General features: G+C 40.2%; 3 protein-coding genes across 4 annotated transcripts in view; 1 reads left to right on the top strand and 2 right to left on the bottom strand.

Annotated features, from left to right (window-relative positions):
- Positions 1-5,296: 5,296 nt before the first annotated feature.
- Positions 5,297-7,439, bottom strand: ccdc167 (coiled-coil domain containing 167). The gene is made up of 4 exons (XM_078275232.1): positions 7,295-7,439; positions 6,858-6,952; positions 6,675-6,727; positions 5,297-6,169 (listed from the first exon to the last, which is right to left on the bottom strand). The coding sequence occupies exons 1-4, from the start codon at positions 7,343-7,345 to the stop codon at positions 6,045-6,047; spliced, it is 324 nt and encodes a 107-aa protein (XP_078131358.1). The 5' UTR covers positions 7,346-7,439; the 3' UTR covers positions 5,297-6,044.
- Positions 6,726-16,617, top strand: kif25 (kinesin family member 25). Its single transcript, XM_078275231.1, has 15 exons — positions 6,726-6,782; positions 8,164-8,229; positions 9,436-9,558; positions 9,778-9,919; positions 11,515-11,618; positions 11,709-11,794; positions 11,905-11,944; positions 12,036-12,103; positions 12,190-12,264; positions 12,463-12,609; positions 12,893-13,069; positions 13,825-13,979; positions 14,058-14,306; positions 14,824-14,979; positions 15,315-16,617. The coding sequence occupies exons 1-15, from the start codon at positions 6,744-6,746 to the stop codon at positions 15,464-15,466; spliced, it is 1,779 nt and encodes a 592-aa protein (XP_078131357.1). The 5' UTR covers positions 6,726-6,743; the 3' UTR covers positions 15,467-16,617.
- A 1,999-nt stretch (positions 16,618-18,616) lies between these two features.
- Positions 18,617-23,931, bottom strand: part of wasf1 (WASP family member 1) — a 51,663-nt gene continuing 46,348 nt past the window's right edge. Inside the window, exons 8-10 of one of the 2 annotated variants that reach the window (XM_078275233.1) lie at positions 23,550-23,729; positions 20,694-21,262; positions 18,617-20,374 (exon numbers count right to left, since the gene is read on the bottom strand). In XM_078275233.1, coding sequence (XP_078131359.1) covers positions 20,217-20,374; positions 20,694-21,262; positions 23,550-23,729 — 907 coding nt within the window. In that variant the 3' untranslated portion in view covers positions 18,617-20,216. The remainder of the gene's footprint in view (positions 20,375-20,693; positions 21,263-23,549; positions 23,730-23,931) is intronic. The other variant, XM_078275235.1, reaches the window with a different exon arrangement.

The following is a 23,931-nucleotide window of genomic DNA, read 5'->3' as shown; positions in this document are numbered from 1 at the left end:
ACTATTGCTCAGTTAGCCATTAGCTCGATGGAAAAAGGCTTTGGTGTTATAGATTACATAATCACCTAAATTGCTGGTTTTTGCTTCCCATCCTGGGTTGTCATTGTATATTTATATTAAAGTGTTGTCTCAGGAATGTTTGAGATACAGATGGACGAAGAAAGGACAGACACGAAAAAATCAATAGTGGCATTAACTTCTGATAGTACTCCCCATGGAGAGAGCAGTGGTGACCAGGAAAAAACCTTGGAAACGCCTATATGGTGATTATTAGTTTACCATGATAAACACACAAGCACAGACACAAACACATGCTTTATCTCTTGGAAAAGCAGAGACAAGCCCACATCAGCTATATAAAATCTGCTTTGCAATAAAAACCATCGTCATTTGCCTTTTGTCACTCTGCTTGCGGCCTGTTCAAACACTGCGTGCGTGCGTGTGTGCGAGTGAGAGAGACATGTTTTGGCACAGGATTGCACTGTATGAATGCTTGTTAGTAGCCTGGAAGCTACCAGGTGCAGTGCATGTGCTGATTGTATTGTACATTGTATGTGTGTGTGTGTGTGAGTGTGTGTGTGTGTGAGTGAGAGAGAGAGCAGCCCTAAACCTGACCCAGGGGACATAAACAGCTTAATATGTGTTGTGGACAGCAACACACTGTTTCAATGTTTTAGCTATGTTCTCACACTAATTATGTTTACTGTTGAAGTTAAACAACACATAAAAAGGGCAGAGTGTCCCCTCTTATTGGAGACATGTTTATAGAGGGTATAAAGCAGGTAAAATGATTAAACCCCAAGAAACACATTTGCAGAGACACTTTTCTGTGAATAAATTCATTTTTCTACTGATTTGTACACAAAACGTAACCTCTCTTTAATGTTGATTTAGTTGTGACATGTTCATGGTACATAGTTTAACATCTAATATCAAATCCTTGAATGGAGGATAGTCATATAGTACAATAGTCAAATGTCTTTACAGTGATAGAACACATTTATAGCAGCTATAGGATTCCAAATATCAGGTGCCATCTTGTTCCACTCATTCAACTATTTACACCACAAAAAAATAATTAAATTGAATGTGAATTTTGAATTTATACATTAATATGTCTTGTTTGATTCACTTTGGCATTCTTGTTTCTAGTGCTCTGTATTGGACATGCTGCATTGTCAGGTGAATGGATAAGGGTCAACCAGAGGTGTATCTGTGGATAAGCGCCGGGTCCTTCTGAATGGTCCTGCAGCCTACAGGTGACTATTTTAATGTTACTCACACTTGAAAAGTGAGAGGGAATGAAAGTCTCCAGCCATACTGTACAACAATTAATTGTGATTAGTCTTGTTTCAGAGAAGAGGGCTTTGGGATGTTGTCTGGGAAAACTGTGAAGGCATCTTCTGAGATATTCAGGAGGAAAATCAGAGCAGGAAAGATCAAACACATCCTGGTTTAATTTGGACAATTTAACACCTATTTAGCTTCAATTTCTGCAACCATGTCAAAGTGACCAAACATTTTGTCCAAACAGAAGTTCATTGCAACAACTCAGGCAAAAAAGGATCGTGACGAATGAAATGTCTTTAATACTTACCTGAGTAAAATGGGTCAGTTTGACCTGGAAGATAATAAGAAGTCAGGTGGAACTGCTCAGGTTAAACATGTCTGTTTTGTAAAGGCTCTGGTACACAACTGAATGTGTCTGCCGCCAGTTCACTCACTGTGGTACTTCTACAGGCTCTCCATTACTCACACCTTAATGCAGCCTCATTACCTATTATCATCTTACCTTGTTACCCTGTTTGATACGTTTCTACTTTCCCTCACACTCAATGAACCTTCCAACCTCAGACTAGTTTAACCTTCATAATATGACACCTATAACAAATTAACTTTCCCCCATGTCCCCCGTCTCTCTTCTATCCTCCCAGCTCCTTGACTCTGCTCTTCTTCATTTTCTTTTCAAGAGAAACTCCTATGTACTTATTCAGAGATTAATCACCACTCTGACTACAGCGATGAAGACTAATGTAGAAATTAGGTGCGGAGGGAATAAATTCAGCCGTGACCAGCTTAAGGACTCAGTAATATGACACTATTATCTGAGCATGATGACTTAATTCCTTACTATAAGTTGCTTTTAATACTGGCAATTTCAACAAAATAAGATGAAGATACTTTTGCACGTCACTACGGACGACAGCTGGGTTAACTCAACAATGTAAATGTAGCATGAGCATATACAGTAGCTGTATTAGGTCCACATGATGTGGCAGGAGATGTTATGCTGTATGTGTGAGTGTGGAGTTATCTACGGCGATTTTTTTCTCTCTATGAAGTCCAGTATAGTAACTGAACAAATAATCTCAGCAGGTACTAGGAAAGGACAAAACAAAAAATGTTCATAAATATTTACATCTGTGATGTAAGGTCATGGGGAAACAAGTAGACAACACCTCTTATGACAATAGATAGTGGTGGTGAAATGTAACTTAGTGCTTTTACTGTACTCAAATAGCCACTCAAAAAGTTAGAAGTTTCTTCACTTGAGTACTTTATGCTACTCTACACTTCTACTTTACCACATTTCAGAGGCAAATTGTACTTTTTACTCCACTACATTCATCTGACAGTTATAGTTACTGCTTACTTCACAAATTAGGATAAAATAAGATTTTAGACACAAAACATATGATCATCTTATAAAGCATGCATTATTATAGATTAAACTACCCAAAAAAGGTTAAAATTAACTTAAAAAAAGAGTAAAATGCCACTAATACTAATACCTCATTAATAATTAATGTAGTAATATAATATACAATCAAATAACACTGACAGAGACTGCATAATGTATACTTGTACTTCTGATACTTTAAGAACATTAACAGAAGTTAATAATGCTAATAATAATAATACGTTTACGTTAGCAACATTTTGAGTGCAGGGTGTGTACTTCTATAGTATATCTGGCAACTTCCTCTGATAAACAATACATTAACTGTAAATAATGCATTGGCACAATACACATGTTGCCAGAACAGACAACTATAGAGATTTATTTACAGCATACAAGACACAAATATTAAATTAAATTAAAATATGGCCACACATTTGATATAAATCCTTTATAATGCTCAGGTGAACCAACAAAAACAAGGCAGCAAGGAAGGTTCAAAACCTGAAGACATGACCAAACTTACATAATGCCACCTGACCTGAGCGCAGACACCGAACCTCCGCCTGAGCTCAAATATCCTTCTGCTTCCGAACCAAAAGAATTCAAAGTGACATCTGGCATTTCGCTGCTCAGACAGACCTATGCTGAAGTTGTTTTTCGTAAGTCATGTTCTTTCGTAACTTGAGGCCACTTACTGTAACATGCTGTGTCATGAAAAGAGAAACTGCACACAAGGTCAGCATCTGACTGTGTAGGAGCACTCAAGCAAAGGGACTGTAACTTTTATTTAGGAAGAGCAATTGTGTAGCAATTGATCAAAAGTAAGACTCACCGAAAGTCCAGTTTTTTGGTTTTTCCACAATCAATCATCAATTATTTTATTGTAAAATAAATCTCAGCTAACTTTATTACATCCAAGAGTAAATAATTCAGAAGTATTCAAAAGACATGTCTTGAATTGAACAAAAGCACATAATAGCAGTGTTATTTACCAAAATATTCAGAGTAATTTGTGACTTTGTTATGTATTACCTTTGAAGGGTGCATTTTAAATGTTTTTAAATGAGCAATGATACCAACCACAACGTGAAAATGAATATTTGAACAGATTCAGTGGCCATAATCATCTTTTAAATCCCACAGAAGTGTTGCATAATGGGCTTGTTTACATTTGTTTAATATGGGGATGAGAGATTGAGAGGGCGTAGGCGTGCTCTGGACTGTGTTGGTGATGATAGTGTGTAGGAGGGAGGGCAAACAAACAATTATTTGCTGGGCTGTCCTGTCATACATTTGACCGATTTCACACCACAACCAGAGATCTCCCCTGTGCATTGAAAGCAAAGAGTCTGAAATTATTTTAATAAAAAAGGATAAGTCTGGTTATATTCTATTTATATTTGTTATTGTCAACAAATCCCATGAAAAGACAACAATTAATTGATCCTACTAAAATTATTGTTTCTGCTGAAAAAGTCTAAAATATATAGGCCTACAGCTTATTCCGCTGTGCCATTGAGCTCCATTGTTGACGGAAAACTGTTAAAAACACATCAATGATCCACATTGTTGGGTGACATGTTCCTTTATTATGATGAACATGGGCACTGCAGTTTTTTAGTCCCTCTGCTGAAAATACTCACTACAAGCAGGCCAAATGTTTTTTAATCCGCGGCGGAAAACAGTCCCCGTCAACAAACATTTTCTCCCGTTTGAATAACATTTGCTAAAAAAACTACAGCGCCCAGCTGTTTTAGAGAATTATCATACTTTAACTATAATATTATTTTTAAATACAACTATAATATAATATAAACCAATGGCATTAGGCTATGACACAGCCTGTGGAAGTAAGAAATTATTAGGAGACGGATTAACACATGGTTGGTTTTGGAATATTGCCAGATTTACCTTTAATTATAATGTAGGAAACTGACCCCAGAATTGGTAGATAGAGTAGGGCTACAGTAATAAAGTGATGACCTCTATGAGAACCATCACCTAAGAATTAACCTCACGGACTGACTGACTGACTATAGCAAAAGATAAGATACAAGTCATTGATTTACTGAGTTCAAACACCTTTTTTCTGCCTGTAATTGTTTTAAACAGTTTGACTAGGGAATCTAGGTGAAAGAAACAGGGTCATTATTTCACCCATTAAATCCATTCAATCCTGAATGGGAACATGGCCAATGGAGAGGAGACACGCTAAAATGATTCTACGTCTTGGGTCTTTAAGAGAGTTATTATAATTAAAGTGATCAGAATCAGTATTAGTGATGTTGTTTTTTATCCACTCAGGATAGCAAGAAAGGCTTTTTACAGTCTCGTCATTAGACTGTCACACTATTCACACCATAACTGTGTCACCGGGTGAAGAATGACGCCTTGTCTATATTTACTGTCAAACAATAAACTTCCTGATCAGAACACATCTACTCACACACAGTATTGTCCATTTATAACAAATTTGGGCCTCTATCAAAGCTATAAGTCATGTAATGAACTCTACTTGCAAAATAGATTGCATAAATAAATATAACAACTGAGCTTATAATAAATATAATATTGATCCTATGAAATATCAACACTTCAATAAATATGCTTCCAAAATTGACAAAATGTTTATTTTATTCAAGAAAAACTCCCAGAAAAGATTAAAAAAAACAGATGAGTTATAAGGACCAAACCTAATTTTCATACCCTCATTTTTATATGTGTATTAAAAATAAGACATTTGCCATCTTTCAGCTTTTAGGAGATGGGTGTATGGCCACCATGAGTATAAAAACAAAGAATACATTCTTCAGGTTCTCCATTTGCTGTAACGACAAAACATACTGTACAACTCACACTTAAACAGAATGTATCAAAGATATTCATTAATTTAATGCACATGTGTCATGTGTATCGTGCATTATCACATTTATATGTGACTAAAAACAAAAAAGCTGACTTGATTGGCACCATTTGATGAAGCATTTCTTCGATATAGTGTACAAAAGCATTATTACTTTGGTTTATTTGTGGCATAAGGCAAACTTAATATTGAATTGGTTATTTAGGGGACAAACTGTCCGTGTTATAATCCTGTCTTCATGTTGAATGTCATAATATACAGTAAGGTCTTTATACAGCAATTAAAATAAAAACTGACTGTATACAACCTGAAAAGACAAAGATGATTGCTCACATCACCTTAATATTATCTCATATATACGTTACTTTAGTCCAAGAAGCTGTGGTGGGGTTCTGACTGTGCAGGATAAACCCAGTATGATGACCAGAAGAGATCTACACAATGATGCCATCTAGAGGCAGAACTGAAGTATTTCATCAGCACAGCTCTTCAGCCTTTTCATGACAAGGAGTCCTCTTCATTGAAAACAAAGACATAGTAGAAGAGAGCACTGATAACCAGCAGAGCGACTGATAGCAGCATGTTCTTCCGATTCTCTCTTCTTAACATCTCCAGCTCCTTGTCTGGAAATGACAAACAAAACTGATGGTAAGGCAATAATGTGTAATTTTTATTAAAATGAAAACCTTTATGAAGAAACACAGCCTGCAATTGCTCTGCTGTTATAGCAGTAATGGCAGACTAAATGTATAGTAATAGACTATAATGATAATAAGCAGGGGTTGCTGTCATGGCTCTAATGGAAACTTTCATGACCGTTCTGTGACTTTTCAGGAGTGACTCAGATCACATAAAAATTGAGTCCTTTCTGTTTTGTTTTTTTATTGTGGTAGGCTACGTTGTTTATATAAATGGTAAATGGACTGCACTTTTGTAGCCTTTGCAATCTTAGTAGGACAAAGCGCTTAACAGTACACATGCCACCCATTAACACTCACCAATGCAACACGCCCATGCAAGGTACTGGTCTGGTCATTGGGACCATAATGTCTATGTTGTAAAATAAATTCTTGTATATGCCTAGTGATTTGCACAGTATGAATAAGAATGTTATGGATGTAGACTTACCTAACTTTAGCACCCTCTGATTAATGATCGTCATTTCATCTTCCAGGTCCTGCCTGTGGAGCAGAGAAGATGAGAGAAGGAGGGTTTACTCTCTGGACAAGCCGCAAAGTGAGAGTTATTTATTCTCGTTAGATTTTTATCTTTGGAGTATTTAACAGTCACTATCTCCATCATCATCCTCACCTGTCCTTGTCAGAGAGCTGCTCTTTTCTGGTCCTGAACTCAGCCCTCTCCAGGTTGTCTTGACAACGCGCCCGCCGCTCCTCTAAACGGTCAATCTACAATATTTACAGACAAGTAAGATATAACACCTATAAACGCTATTTTAGCTAGCTCAGACATTAACCTAGGGTGACAAAGGCATGACCCGCCCTACTCTGCTTCTGATTGGCTAGTAACCGTTGCCTATGTTGATTGGATTGGTTACGTTTAAGCATGAGAAGTGCGATTGGTTAGAGTTAAGGTAGAATACCAGGGTAAGCCAATCAGAGGCAAACTAAGGCAGAGTAGGGCGGGACATGCCTTCGCCGTCCTGAAATTTGGATACTAAGGCGCAAGCTAAAGAGCTATCCCACTAGTTAACTAGCAAGCTAGCAAAAGGCAGCGTTCCAACATCTTACCTCATTGGCGACACTGGTTTTCTCTCGTCTTTTGTCTTTCAATTTAGCCATATTGTAACCCTAACGTTACTTCTGACAGCCTGGCTAAAAACTGTGACTATGCAGCGGAAGTGCTTTTCTTCCTAGTTCTTTTTCATTGGTTCATTTTGACACATCACCCAACGGAGGCGTTGCTGCCCTCTATCTGTGTAACGTTACCAAAAGATCCTCTACTAAACCATGTCTGGCGCTACCAATATGCATGGTTAACAGTCGTGCTTCTGCATCAATTTACGGCCATGCTTTAATTCACCAAGACGTGGATAATGTAGTCTCGGAGGACCAAACAATGTTGGTTTCGACAACATCAGCCAAATTGAATTGCCACTTTGAATTAGGAATAATGGAGGGAAACCTTCTCAGTTAGAACGTTTAAAAAAAAGATCATATAACCTAACATTATAACCCTACAGTATATATGAAAAAACATATTGCCATAATAGCCTGCTGGAGCAACATGTGTAGCTGTCATCCTCATCCCCTCTGAGAAGCACAGGAGCAAGTTGTTGTTAACCGATGTTAATCGGATTATATGACCTGAGAGGACACGACTTGATCAATTGAGAAGGAAAGGGACGAGACTATTCATTCCCTTCTCTACTAAAGCTTCTTTTAGAAAAAAATGCCTCTCTTTATAAACCGGGACCAAATATTTGCGCACCAGGTACACCTGCTGGAGCACAAACTGAGAGTGAGTCACTGTTTAGTGAATGCCAAATGCGAGATCAATTTATCCGAGATTGTTCAGAGACTTGTAGTTTATTTGTTCATGTTTTCCAAATAACTTTACGCACAAAACCCAGATTGTAATATTCTCACTGTGTTTTCAGAGTAAAGAGGAGCGAATACTGGAACTGGAGACAGAGAATGCTATTCTTCATTTAAGGCTTGCCGAGGTAAGAAAATGTCTTCTGTATTCATTACTTACAGGCTTAAACCTATAGGCCTGTGGGGATCAAGGGAATAGAGAATATTTCTATTTTCCTTGATGGGAATCCCTGATCACTCTGGTATTTTCTAGATGGGCATGATTCTAGTATTCCTTGACCTCTTGAGTTGCTAAAGAATGCTTTTGTTATTTTCCTAATTCATTCTTGTGCCACTTGGCTTAATTCAACAGGTTTTTTTCACTGTTGCGACTGCTCTGGGAGTTGGATCATCTGATGTAATTTTACTTAAATGTGTATAAGGCCCACTCTATGTTTAATGATAATTATCACTGTATGGAACCAAAAATTTAGTTTGACAGTGGTGATCAACTGAGCCTGAACGGTCAAGTAAACATTCTGTGCTTTTCATTTCATTGCCATTCAGTTTATGTGTCATATTTCATTGTATAGGATGTCTCTGTTATAATATGAGAATATAGACGCAAACAAGTACTAGTTGACTGTCCTTTCAGGTGCTCAGTGCCAACACTTAAACACAGACTAGTTGTAATCAGGCAACTATTACCCAAAGTAGTATGTCTAATTGGGTTTATAGGCCTTTTTAACTGTAGACATTTTGACCTGTGGTAGTAGAACGAGCACAGGTGTAATACTTTAACATTAATTAAGAGCCCCATTTCCAGGATCCTGATATTGTGCCGGAGCAGATAAAGTAATTCATCATATTGATTAAACCTGTGACTTTTTGTAATACTAATGAATGTACAAAAATTAAGTGAGCAGCCATATATTCACTTGCTGTGCAGCAGTTAAAGTTGAAAAATCTAAATCTGTTCTTTCATTCAGCTATATATTCACTTCCTACAGAACAAGTAAGTAGTCCCTGACAGTTCAAAGCAAGATGCTACAAAGCTAAATAACACAATTACTCATCATTTAGCAGCAAAGCTGTTGCTGCACTGTTTTTTGTGGTAAGGGATAACATTTAGCATGCTGTATGGCACATAAGAGGAAACCAACCATCTATTAGGGAAATTTATTGCTTTCAATGTTCATACCACGCCTCACAAAAACTTGTGTGTTGTGTTAAAATTAAGATAAATTCAATTAAGCATCACATGCTACAAGTGGGGGATACACTTATTTCAGCTGCTAGTCATACTGTAGCTTGGCATAAAGTAAGAATGAAGTATGTTGTCATATACTTTTCAGTGTCTGGGGAAACTCCGTCGGGACCATGAAGAAGAGACCAAGGCCCTGAACCATCATCAGCACCAGAGGAATGCACAGAAGTTAACCCGGGTAGCCCTCGCCAAACTGCTTTCTGAAGTCCAGGTACAAATCCACTGAAATGAATGTGTGCACACATGGTGGTTCTGAGTTGTCTTTACTTCTGTCTTGTTGAGATGTTTCACTAAATAGCGTCAAGAAGGCAGGTAGTATGGGAACTCAGAAAGACACACACACACACACACACACACACACACACACACACACACACACACACACACAGACCTTCACAATTCACGTATCCTCTCTGTGTGTTTGTAACAGGCTGTGAAGCAGGACTTGAGTGAACTTTTCGCTGTGTATTTGAGTTTTTCCACGGAGCTGGAGGAGCAGAGTAAGCAGCTGCTGGAAAAAGTAGAGCAAGCCACCGGTTCTCTAAATGGTCACCGTGGAGATGAGGTTCAGAGTAAGTATGTGAGGGTGTGGCACCAAATTTACATAGATGCAGCATATTTGACATCATTTTAGGTTAGGATTCTAAAGAAATCTTGAGGCTGGGGTTTATGTGTACGGTTCGGCAATCTGCACCAGTGTGCAGGCGGCTATAAGAAGAGCAGCATCTTAAGGCACTAACACGCTGAACATTGACCTGTGGTATTTTCCAATTTAAAGGAGCCAAATGTTCTTTAATAGAACACTGTGGCATTGCATAAGTTAGAATGTTTAGTTTGGACCACACTTGACTGCTGGACTAGACTGCACAGTAGAGTTCAAGGAGACTGAAAGGATTTTTAGGACTGATGCACACATTTTAGGAATCCTATGTAACTTTTCATAGTAGCAGTTCGTAAAAGTTGACATAGTGCTTTTGTCCCGTGGGCTGAACAGTGCACAGCATCTCTCACTTCCAATAACTTGATCTGCTCACTCATTCACCCTCTCTGTGTCTGTCTTTTTTCTAAAATGGGTTACAGGTAATGTGCTGGCTGTATCTTGAATAGGCTTGTAATCCTCTCACACTGTCCCACCCCTCCTCTCCCTCACCCCACCGTTTGAGGTTGTCCAAGGTTGACTATATTTTTCTAATGCAGTACCACAAGTCACCTACTCACCATGGCTCTGATGATTGGTGAAAACTGATCTCCCTGAACACATTAATGCTCCAAACAAAATGGCTTTTTTTTGACTCGTTATTGTTGATGTTAGTTAATGAAGAATGTTAAACTTAGCCTACCTACCTCCACTTTCCTGTTAGTATCAACCCCTCTGGAGAATTTTCTTTATTTCATTTACGTTGCATTTTATTTGCTACTTTGCTCATAGTTGGATTTTAGGGATGTTAATTGATTTTTAACTCCATATTTCATACATGAGCTTTGGAATATTTCATGATTTATTGAGCTGGCTGGTTGTGCGTTGTTGGTTAACCTTCTGTTTAGCTATTAAAGTTTGCTTAATTATTTGCTGGGAACATGTCAAAAAAACAACAATTAAATAAATTACACTTTACACAGACACTTAATGAAGGCTTAAAAGTGCAGACATATTTTACAATGAAATGTTTTTGAAGTGCTTTGTTACTGTTATGTGATTTCTTTTGAGAATAATTTATGTTTAATATAATTTTAAAAACAGATGTTCTATGTATGTTCAACCAAGACTATTCTTGTCCCAGCCAGTCCTGAGTGAATGGAGGTGTTTGGTGTCAGGTGTACCTACATGTCTGCTCCAGGATTAAAGACTTGGCCTGAATAAAGATTTACACCAGAGAACAGATGCCCCTGTATTTGGAGTTGATATTTACACAGACAGCCATTCATTCACCTTTACTGCTTTTTGCCTTCAGATAGTTTGAGCTACAACTTATACTGTACTGCACCAAATTCCCCATCAAATCGATCTATCTAGGCCTTTCAATGTTGATCTTGTTTTTTATTGTCTTAAAATGAACACAACAATGGCCTAACCTTTAACCACAGTCCGTGATAGAAAATCCTTCACTATTAATTTTGATTTTGAATGGACTATTTTCCTCTAAATCTTTCTGCTCTCCCTGTCCAGACTTGCAAGCTGGTGTTGCAGCTCTGGAGCGCTCTCTGGAGGAGGAGAGGGAGAGGTGCAGGGCAGAGAGGCAGCGGAGGAAAGAACTCCATAATGCACTGGTGGTGAGGACAGATGTTTTGTGTCAAAAGATAATGGGTAATACAGTACTATTCTTATTGTGACCTTCATTGTCACTCTATGTTTTGCCACAGGAGTTGAGAGGCAACATCAGAGTTCACTGCAGGGTGCGACCAGTTCTACCCTTTGACCACATCCAGTCCTTCACCGCTGGATCAAGGTGTGTCAACACATGGTTCATCATTACAACATGAAATACTGCATGTTAATCAAGTTGTTCTGTGCTTGAAAAGCAAAAAACTAAAATAAATCTATTCTTTTCTTTGTCAGGCCTGTGTCATCAGAAGAAGTGGTCTCTGCAGTCAGTGATGTGAGTTTCACAAACTGTTTTTTATTTTATTGCCCCTAGCTGCTTCCATTTCTCGCTTTTGTGTGTTATTCCTCGTTTTTTTTTATTTCAGGACACGGTGATGGTGAATTGCATAAAAACGGGGATTCCAGTGCAAAACAAGATGTTTGAGTTTGAGAGGTGATATCAAACACTATCATGATGCGATATATGCATTATTCTATTTCAGTTACAGTTTATTAATGATTAGACTTTGTGTCTTCCAGAGTGCATGGACCAGAGGATTCCCAGGATGCAGTGTTTGAGGAAGTCAAGCCGCTCCTCACATCTCTGCTGGATGGGTGAGTGTTTAAGCATACCAGAAAAAGGACTATATCAAATCACAAGTCATTTTAATGTATTCATTCATAATTCAGCTATATTCATTATACACTACCCTGCGTGAATAAAGAACATACAAAGAAACACATGACAAACAGCATAATATGACTGCAAGACTTCAGCATGAATTGAATGTCATCTGGCTCCCTGCCCTGCAGCTATAATGTGTGTATAATGGCGTACGGGCAGACAGGCAGTGGGAAGACTCACACCATGATGGGATCCCAGCTGCTGGAGGAGCACTCAGGGACGCAGCAGGAGACACAGCAGGGTATTATCCCCAAGGCTGCCGCTGAGCTCTTTCGGTGAGAAAGAAATGCATTTTTTATTCATTTGTTTTTGTGATATTTGTGTGTAATGACTAAGCTTTGCAGAAGGTGAGTGTGTTTTTATGCTTTGCTGAAACCACAGTAGATCGGGTCTATTGTACTGTATTGTATTGTAATTCAGTCCTTCAGGAATAAAATAAATTCAGTCCATTAATTCATAATGTGCACTGAGAGTTGAAACGGAATATAATCGGGTTGGTTTTTGACCTTTTCTTTATCTGTCCATGGTTGTGTGTGTGTGTGTGTGTGTGTGACCCAGGCTGATCTCTGAGAAGCCTGCAGGGAGCTTCACAGTGGAGGTATCAGTGATGGAGGTGTACAACAACGAGGTGCTTGACCTTCTGGCCAGAGATGAGCAGGGAAACGCTGCCGACCAGCGTCGGGACGTCATGACCACCTCTTCTGGTGCCAGCCAGGTCATCTCTCTCACGTATGAGTGAGTAGAGCTGGAGCTGAGGCGACTGTGTGCACAAGATGTTTCTTTTGTACTTTGAATCTTTTCATCTAGAATATGAGATTTTGCAGCTCAACTGTTTGTTTCATGAAATAGTTGTGTCCAGCTCCAACTGAATGCTAATGTTGCTCCTTAACTGCTGGATGTGCATATAGGCTGTTTGCGAAGTTCTTTACCATAGAAAGTTTCCAAGTAAATAATATGTTAGATGTTTGTTTACCGCTTGCTGCAGATATCCTCAATCCCCAAGTGGACACAATTTTTTATTTCATCCTTAAACTTAACATGTTTTTTTGGGCCACTTGGGCCAACTAAGACTATTATTATTATCAACTTTTTAGATAACGTATTAGCTAAAAAGTTGCTCATTGACATATCCAGCAGACATGGAGCAACATTAGCATTCATATGGAGTCGTGTTTCATGCCACCTGATGAGGGGATATGTCTGGCTCTTTAGCTGTTAATACAGGTAGTGTCAGGTTTTAGAGCTTAAATAGAGCTGTAAATGACTTTATGACAGTGAACCGGGCAGGAAAACCAAAAGAATAAGTTAAGGCACTACACTCCACAGAGCTGAAAGTGACTGCAATGTTGGGTGATCATTTGCTGCAGGTTTCTCACTATGAGTTATACCTTTCATATAAATGTAGTCATTTGATCCATTGTTAATATAAAACATATATAGGATTAAGATGCCAGGTAACAGTGTATGTGTTGTATGCATATGTTTTACAGGCCTGTGAGTAACGCCTCTGAGGTGATGCAGATCATCAGCAGCGTTTTAAAGCTCAGGGCTCACTGTCCCACCCTCGTCCACACCGACTCCTCACGCTCTCACCTCATTGTCACCCTCACCATTTCTTCCAAGAGCCCCAATGCACTGGCCCTGGGTGAGACGCATTCATACACACACTAACACGTCAACATTAACATCAAACGCATGGTGACTTTATGACTCTTTTATTCAGCCCGCAGGCTACAGAGTGCCAAGAAGGACATGCAGCGCTCCACCCAGAAGGAGTGGTGGAGTCCACGCTGTCGCCGTGCCAACCCCGCTAACCGCCACTCATCTGATGATCATCTCTTTACAAGCACAGCCACCTCTCCCTGCCGCTCCCCTTCCCATTCTCCATGTCCCTCCCCCAGGCCCAGCATCTCTCAGGCTCCGTTCAGGACCAAGCTGCAGCTGGTGGACCTGGCAGGGAGCGAGTGTGTCGGTGAGAGAGTGTCATGGGAACATTGGTCACTGAATACTTTAGGATGCACCTGGCAGAATTTTAACTGGAAAATATACCCATCTTAACATGCAAAAATGCAAAATGGGGCTTTAGGCTAATGCCTAATTAAGATGCTGTAGATAAACTGCTGTTAAAAATGAAATTCAAATGTCAAGTGGGTACATGCTTTTGCTCTGATGAGTTAATTTCTCAAGAGAAAAACTGACTACAGCACGAGGGTTCCATTTTAAGTAAGCTCACCACAGTTTTCACCTGCTCAAATGCAGCTCGTTTCTGTTTCCTTTAAGTGTCTGAACCATGAAATGACAAATGATTCATTTACAGTTCACAGTACAAATAAAGATGACGATGCAGGTCTTTGTAATTACCTTTATCCCCCTGTTTAATTACACAGGAAAAAGTGTACTGAACCCAGTACAACAGATGCCTGTTCACTGAGCAGATCAATTAGCTTCAGGACATATAAATATTTGGTTTGGATATATGTGTGTACCAGGGATGTCTGGAGTTTCGGGAGCAGCTCTGTGGGAGGTGTCCTGTATAAACCGCAGTCTCTCTGCTCTGTCTGATGTCCTGGGAGCTCTGGCCGAGCAGAGACCACATGTCCCCTACAGGAACAGCAAACTCACTCATCTGCTACAGGATGCCATAGGTGACGCAAGCACACATACACAGACTCTCTCTTTTTTATGACCTATGACTCATGTCTCCTGTATCTGCTTCCCCTGGAAAAGACTTATTTAACCCCAACATGTCTTCATCTAACTGAAAGATTCCACATACCAGTATTGTTACCCTAACTGAAACATACACACATAAACATACCCAAACACGGACTCACTCAAAATATTCAGTGAAGATTTGTCCATGCCCAAGAATGAAAAGAAAAGAAAAGTACAATGCATGTAATTAAATCTAATCTTTTCATTGTTGCTTTAACACCTCAGGCTTAAATATCCTCTTGTTCTTCTCCATCTTCTCCACTAGGCGGCGATGCCAAGCTGCTGGTGATGCTGTGTGTCTCTCCTACGCAGCGCTTCATCACCGAGTCTCTGCAGTCTCTGGGCTTTGGCACGCGGGCCCGTCAGGTCCAAAAGGAGCTACCGAGAAGGAAGAATAACACTCTCAAAGTTAAGTGACCAGACAGAGAAAAAGGTTTCATCCTTTGCAGATGCTGTGGCAACATAGGGCCTGTATCAGTCATGCCAACAGAATAGATTTGAGGGTGATTTGAGGGTACAATCAATACCTGCACATTTGTTATTTTTGTTTGATAGAGTATGTGGGCCCTTCTTAATCTCTTTAGTTACTTCAACTAGGAGATTGGTTTTGCCAGAATGTTTATGTATTTTTGTTTTTAAATAGATCTTGATAGCATTAAATGTTTTATAGGGCTGTCTGAAGCCGCAAATGCCTCTATGATGCTTGAATGTAGAACGCGTTATTAGGTGAGGGATCATGTAGAGCGAGCTAGTGGGGGGTGCATGACCTCAACACGAAGCGGAAGTGTCTTGAATCAGATCTACATTATCTTTTATTTATTACACGGCTACTCATACAGAGTATACCCGCTGATAATGCCTGCGTCCCAGTCGGGGTGTTTAACTTTACCGCTGATGAGCACCGCTCTCCGGCAGAAGCCAGGTCGTGTTAATAACCCTGCCAATTACCAAGGTTGCTATACGTAGTAGTTATGAATGACAATGAAGTTACACAGATGTTGATGATAACTCAATTTAGTATACAATCACTGTATTTTCGACTTGTTGTAGATCATGTCAATAGTTAACAGTCCTGTATATGCAAAGGCTTTCTGACTGAAGTAGTCTTACATGTATTCTTCTGTAAATACATTTCAGTACTTGCATGTCATGCCTTTTCTTTTTTAGTGTTTTGGGTGCAATTATGTTTATACAGTATTTATACATGTTTATGTATTCTGTATCTGTAACCATCACAGTCTTTCAAACACCTTGATAGAATAGACTCAGTAGAAAATTGTGTCAATATTACCTTAAAATAAACAGCTGATATGCAGATATGTGTATATCTTTGTGCATCAGTCTGTTCCAGAAAAAAACAACATACTAGAAAACTTACTGCCATTAGGTAATTAAAAACGGTGTTTGAATACATTGTGCAGTCCCTTTAAATATAAACAATTCATATAAAGGGTATTGCTCACAACAGGCTTTCTATACAAACTACTTTCACAGTGGGGGGGTTGTTCCAATAAGCTGCCTGCCGCTGTGTAGATTACAGCAAAGAGGAACACATACAATCACTTAAGCATTGGGGCAAGATGGTATTATTCTTTAGCTTTTGTTTCACAGTAAATTATTTGGAGCAGCAGTCAGGTGGAATGTTCTGCAAGAGCATATTTAAAGTCAGGAGCTGTAAAACTGATTGTCCAATGTGGCAAAACCCATCAGGGTGATAATAAAGTACACCCGCTGATGATTATTTGCCAAAGTCATTTCAGGTCTGTTGACTGCAGTTTAATGTTGGAAGAAAACAAATCAAGCAATTTCCTCCAAGGTGAAACAGTTGGACATCTTCCAAGTATGATCCGAATAACACGCTGTATCTGGTAATTAAATCTCCTTCTCATCACACACACACACACACACACACACACACACACACACTTTTAATAAGCCTTCTCCTACCAGCATGCTGCAAACTGCGATGAGAACTCTGCACAATGTATTGAAGTTATAATCCACGCATCCCAAAGCTGACATGTTTTTGAGACGCAGATGTCATGTGCCAACCAGACATGAAAACTCAAATGCCCAAAGTGTCTTTGAAACTCCTGGCTTATAGGATAAAGAGTGATAGGACAAACAAAATAAATAAAAAGATTCTAGCAAGAGTGACAAGATAATAAACATGGAAACTCCAGGAGTATCCTCTGTTTAGAGAGACGACTGGGAGGAAAGATAGAGAAGACGAGGGGAGGTGAGAACAGGAGGAGAGTGAGAAGAGGAAAGAAAGAAATAAGTGTGAGTGATAATGAGATGAGAGAGAAATGGGAACAGAAGGAGGTGAAAGTCTGATGGCACATGAAACTGTGAACTTTTAATTTCATCTACATCTGACAAAAAGAATCTGAGATAATTTCTGGATGACTCTTCTCCTCCACAGGTCCAGATGTGGATCATTTAGAAAAAAAACATCAGATAAACTCCAGGGCCCTGTTCCTTCATATACAGATAAGTTAGCTTAATTTGATTGTCAATGATTTGAAAGTTCTTCAAAGCTGGCTTAAAACGCATTCGGAGCTGTTCTGTTAGGTGGATAATGGCCAAGAAATCTCAATTTCAGATACAAATCACCTCCTATCTTAAAAAATATAGAGAAATCACAGCTGAAACACAATTATTGAATAACCAGTACGATCTCTTACTAAACATTCAAAATAATGTGTGAAATGCCTCTAAATGATAAAGTACACTAAAGGTTTCCGAGCCAGAAAACAAGGCATTTAACTATGACATTATGATGATAATTTTTCAATTTATTGATCTGCATCATAACTACAACTCCATTCTTTAAATGTGACTAAACTACTCCAGGCTTACCCGCTTATTCAGTAAAATGATCTTCTTATCTTCTCATCAGCTAACAGTGTTTTAAGTGCAGTTAGAGGTTTCATTTGTTCGTGTTAGATGAAGTTATCTTGAATAACAGTGAGCACTAAAATAAAGGCAACCCGAGCAGACTGTTAAAACCACCATCAGCTCTCATAGGATTGTACTCGTGATTGACTGGCATGTCACTGTGGCTACAGACGGCACATTTCTGGTGCTGCTGCACTGTAGTTACTTCTTGCGGATGAACCTCAGCATGCTGCAGTAGCTTGTGTTTACAACACAGATCGCAATCAAAATGGCATCGTTAATTACTATGTTTCTTGGTTGCATTAATCTAATAACAATCAGAAATATTAAGTTGAATATACTTCATTTTGCTCATAGTATCTCAAACTAAATGTGGCTCTTTTTAAAATGTTATTTCATTTTTGTTTGATTTGTCGATTTCTTCTTTTTTATTCTAAATATTTAACCATTTATTGTAAAAAACATAATTTACATGTTCTCATCTAATATAATTATGTCAACATGTTCTGCTGGTGCCCATAATAAAAGGAGTAATTCATGTCTAAAATTGACTGTGTCGCGGTCATGATCCATCTGTACATAAGCCTGTGTACACAAGCCTCGGAAGAGCAGGGCTTAGCTGTGGAATGAGACAAACTCAACAACAACAAACCCATAACATTTAGGGCTGAAACATAACATTAGATTTTTATTAATTCAAGCAAACTGTTACAGTCAACAGTTACATAAGTTACATGGTATACAGTATTGATCTAATCTTTTTCTTTTTTAAACCAGGGATTCTGTCCACACCATCCCTTCCCCCCCCCCCCAAACATAGAAACAGCAAATCCATACAAGCGCAGGCAAGTAAGTAGTAACAGCACAATACATTCATCAACTCAACGATACGTTTCGTACGAACAATAAGGCAAGTAGAAGAAAGAATGAACAAACAAACGGAAAACAGATGGCAGACATTTTCTTTGAAATGAGCCAAAACAAGGCATAATGTACCCTTCTCTTTCAGGCCTGAAAAGGCAGTATCACATAAAAGGTATTCTTTTGAACAACATTTGCTGCTGTAGAACCCAACGAGGTAAGGCTTCTCGTTAGTGGGCAGGTACACGGTAAAGGGGGATCTGAGGGAAGAGCTGCCTTCAGTGGTGTTGAGTGGTTTGTGCCTGGTGTTGGTCAGACTCTCATTATCATGGGTACCTTCTCAAAATTCAAACTTTTCCTCAGCACACTAAATATTCATCAGGGACAATTAGAGAGGCAGGATATCTGATGTACATCTACAGCATCTAATCGCTTCCAGTGTCCAAAGAACTTGAGAAAAGGATGGGAGCTCAATATACTAAAAAGCAGTGGCTCAGTGTTTATCTTTGACATTGCCTGATATAAACATGAGCATACATGGCTCCTTAGAACCTGGACAGACAAAAAGCTCAATCTCTTGGCATACATTTCCCTGGGGTAAAAGTTAGATGTAAGTGGATGGATATGCACACGTGTGGCCAAGGCAGTCATATGCTTCCCCTTCTTCGTTTTCAACCATACAGCAATCATCACATCACATACCAACACAATCTTATGCTTGTTCTAAGTGGTAAAGTCAGTCCTGATAACAAGAGAGAAAACAAGGGACAACCCAGCTGGTGTTCACACTAAGTGAGTGTTCATGTAGTGGTCAGTATCAGCAACTACTGGCCCATTAAAACTGCAAATGTTTCAGCAGAAAAAATGTAAATAAAAGACGATAAAATAAAAACGCATTCATTAAATGCTTTGTTCAGCCACCAGGTGGCAGAACGGTGATGGACAACTTAGGATAAATGCAATATGCCTTCATTTTTTCATTTTCTTGCATTTTTTTTTTTTTTTAACATCGACATACATATAAGAAAACAAAAACAAGTGGTTCCTCAGAAAAGTTATTTTCATATATACCAATAGTAAACATGGGGGATTTCATCACAAGAAATCCAAAAGAAACTAAGTTGTGTGGTAGTGCAGAAAAGAACAAAAGCACAAACTTCTCTTGGAACACTAGAAAGACCGACGAGGGCGACGTGGAGATTCTCCTCCGAACACAAACCACAACGAGACAGAGATAAAGAAAAAAGAAAAAGAAAGCTTGACAGAGGAAAAGTGGGCGACAACGATGTTTCGCTTCTTTCCAGAGTAAAAAGGACTCTTTGATGGCGGGGTGTGGAGTGCAGGCATGGGGTGGGGGGGGGGGCACCTGAACACATTTGTCCTCTGCCGCCAACCCTGATCGCCATCACTCCATCCAGTCTCCTTCGTCAAACTCGGACTCATCCTCTGAGTCAGAGTACTCCACAGCAATGCGGCGCGACAGGATGGTGGCCACGTCATTGCCAACACGCTCGTGCTTAGCCTCTTGCTCTCGCTGCTCCTCCACTTTCCGCAGCTGTATGCCTGGAAGAAGCGGTAACAGGCAGGAAAAGACTTTATGATCGTGTAATGTGAGGTCTTCAAATGTGCTTGTTTTGTCTGACCAGCAGTCCAAAACCAAAAGATATACAATTTACTAATTTGCTAATATTCAAATTTGAGAAGCTGTAACTAGTGATTTTTTTTGTGCCTTTTTTGCTTATATGAACTTTCGATGATTAATCAATTATCAAACATTTTTTTGCTAATTATCTGTCCATCAAGTGCGAGTGTGTGCTCTGTCCAGAGAAAGCATAACTGGCCGGGAAAGTTTTGAAAACATTTCTGGTAAAATACGACCCACCTTTTCTGATAGCTTCCAACAGGACACTGCGTGCATCGCTGATTGGTGGCAGATTGGCTGGATGGTGCCTCTTGCTCCCCATATCGTGAAGGCTGTGGGGCAGCGAGGAGGCCATGGCTCCTGCTGAGGGAAAGGCCGGCACAGGTGGCGGGCCTGACAGACATGGCGAGGAGCTCCGCGCTCCTGGGAGGGGCAGAGGAGGAGGCGGCGGGGGAGGAGGCAGGATGCTGCCGTCCGACAGGGTCCCAGTGCCCATAGGTGGGCCCCTGTCCAGGACCTGCTGGAGACGGGCGGGGGAGCAGTGGAGGGGAGGCGCCACGGGTGGAGGGGCCGGATGGAGCACCCCTGGGGCGATCTGGAGAGGAGCAGGTGGAGGCGGGATGGCCGGGGGCTGCTGCTGGACTGGTAGAGGAGGAATGGGAGGAGGAGGAGTGCCCCGCAGGCCTGTGGAGGGTAACGGGGGAGGTGGAGGGGGAAGAGGGGGAGGCGGTGGAGGAGGAGTGTTGGAGTTGAGGCCTGCTGTCCGTGCTGGAGACTGGGGTCTGCTGTCGGAAAAACCTGAACTGGAACTAGAGAGAGAGAGAGAGAGAGAGAGAGAGAGAGAGAGAGAGAGAGAGAGAGAGAGAGAGAGAGAGAGAGAGAGAGAGAGAGAGAGAGAGAGAGAGAGAGAGAGAGAGAGAGAGAGAGAAAATAAAAGGAGGTCATGATGGGAAATTAGAGTGCTGAAAAGTGAGACAAAAAGTTTAAATCAATGTTAAGTAGTGCATATGGAGATCCAAGTTTGATTTGCTCCATCTTGTTCAACAGAAATCTAAAATGAATAGCCACATAAGTTCATAAAACAGATGATGTTTGTTTCAGTGGAACAATGTGCAGCAGTACATCAGGCTCAGCTGCTTCATCACTAATAAAGCGAGACGTATCTGTATGTATGCATGCGTGTGTGTGTGTGTGTGTGTGTGTGTGTGTGTGTGTGTGTGTGTGTGTGTGTGTGTGTGTGTGTGTGTGTGTGTGTGTCGGTGTTTGGGGGTGTGGTTGGTGGGAAGGTAACCTGCACGTCACACGCAGAACGCTTTACAACACTTTCCTGGAGCTCGAGCGGATAGCTGAAAGGAACATCGCGACTGCTGGGTGGAATAAGGTTGGCGAGAAAAAGGCCCTATGCTTTTCAGTGTCTATATTTGGCTAAGAGGAAACTCAATAAAAAGCCATTTGCCAACAATATACGGTATAGTATTAAGTTGCTGTGAGCTGTAGCCTACATTCACCACTTCTAAACAGAGGCAGTCATCTCAGAGATTATTCCTTCACAGCTCTGTGCAATGCAAGGTTCACTGTGTGGGTCGGGTCAATTAAGTCTACTGCTAACTTACAACACCAATAACATTAAGGTCGCCAAAATACCCCGCGAATCAATCTGTCTCCACACACACACACACACACACACACACACACACACACACAGGTTCTGGTGGTTGATGAGCGCAGATATGTGCTGATCAGCTCTCATAACGGGCTGGGTGGGTAGCGCACTGCCATGAGTCCATGAAGCTAATGTCTGATTACTCCACATTTTTATTGTGATATTTTGTGATTACAATCTGAATCTGCAACATTCTCGGTCAGGTAAATCAGTAAGTCAGTAGCAGGCTACACAGTGAAGTTGCATATTGAAGTGGTTTGGGGTAAAATTTGGTTTTGAAGAATTCTACAAGCAGCAGTACCACAGGCCAAGCAATCGGCCCGTTCCATACAGGCCCATTTTCAACGGGCACTGCACTAGTGCACTAGTGTTTTCAAAGACACTGGGTTAAGTAATCATACTTTTCAACAAATAATGTCTACCTGAATGTTAGTATTCTGAATTAGAGCGTAAAGGACACTGCATGTCAGAGAGGAGTGTTGAAAGCACAGACCAAGACCAAGACCAAGACAGTAAGTTATCAATATTGGCCATTAACTTGTGCTGAAGCTCTGTGAGTGGATCAAGCTACTACAAGACATAGCAAAACAAAAACCGACATGATCACAATCAATTTTCAAATTGAGAGGGACGAAGGAAATAAAGTGTGGGGAGGGGGTAAAGTGAGAAAATTAGATATTGAAGAGGATGGTAATAACTTATAGAAGGAAGAAACAGCAAGACACCAAAACCAAAGATCAGAAAAAGAAGTAGAAGTAAATAAAAACAAGATGAGTTTGTGAGTAAAAAAGAGAAGATAGCTGCAAGGACTTCCGCAAAAAAATCAATGGAGATATTTCTCTGGTGCTGCAGCCACAGCGTTTCCCATTCCCTCTGATCTCTCCATCCTTTCAAACAGTGACATATGCAGCAAAAGTGCACAGCAGAAAAACAACCTGAAATACGCTCAGTGACCTTAACACTATTGATCCTGCCCATATCAAAGCCTTTTCCTTTTTACTATCCGTCCACCCTTTCACCTCTGTGTTTTTCTGCTGAGCTCCAACGGAGCAAAAAAGAATCCTCGTCCAAATGAAAAAGAAAAGTAATGGAAGACCACTTCAGTACCACCAACTGATCCATAACAGGAAAAAAATTAGATAAAACCAAACAAACCAAACAGAGGGAATGGGATTGTAACTGTATGTGTGTGTGCTTGTGAATCGGACACAAGGTGAAATAGTATTTACAAATGATTCCTCACACTTGCATCTGCATGGGGCAACAGATGAGCATGATTCACTTTTTCAGTCAGGTAAGTTGGAAATTGGAACTACAACTTCCTGGTGAGCACCTAATTACTTCTTTTGCTATTGCTATGCAAAACCATAAAAACGCATTATTAGAGGTTTCCGAGGGGACATAAAACTGAGGTTATGTGTCTCCTGTCCCACCTGATCACAGAGGGTGGCTTGATCTCTCCCAGTGGGTGCATGAGAGGTGGAGGCGGTGGAGGGTCGTGGGGCCGCGAATACATTCTGTCCCCGGTACGGTTCAGCAGCTCGTTCATCTGGGTGTAGGGCAGCGCCGCCAGCGAGAAGGGCCCGTCCATTTGTTCCATGTACAAGGGAGCCCTGAGCAGAGAGATATGTTGTCCTTAACTCACATTTTGTTTGGTTCCCCTTTGAATTTCCCTTGCTGATTTGTGTTTTTATTTAGTGCCTCTTGTCATATTCAATTGTATTCTCATCACCATTTGGTTTTTCTGTCAGAACTTCGAAGTAGTCCGCTAAACACAACACTTGTGGTGAGTAGGAACTTAATTATTGTTACCCC

This window comes from Sander vitreus, chromosome 18 (genome assembly GCF_031162955.1).
Source record: "Sander vitreus isolate 19-12246 chromosome 18, sanVit1, whole genome shotgun sequence".
In the NCBI taxonomy this organism is placed as follows: domain Eukaryota; kingdom Metazoa; phylum Chordata; class Actinopteri; order Perciformes; family Percidae; genus Sander; species Sander vitreus.
The sequence above is the reverse complement of the archived record's forward strand: the minus strand, read 5'-3'. Positions and strand labels throughout refer to the sequence as shown.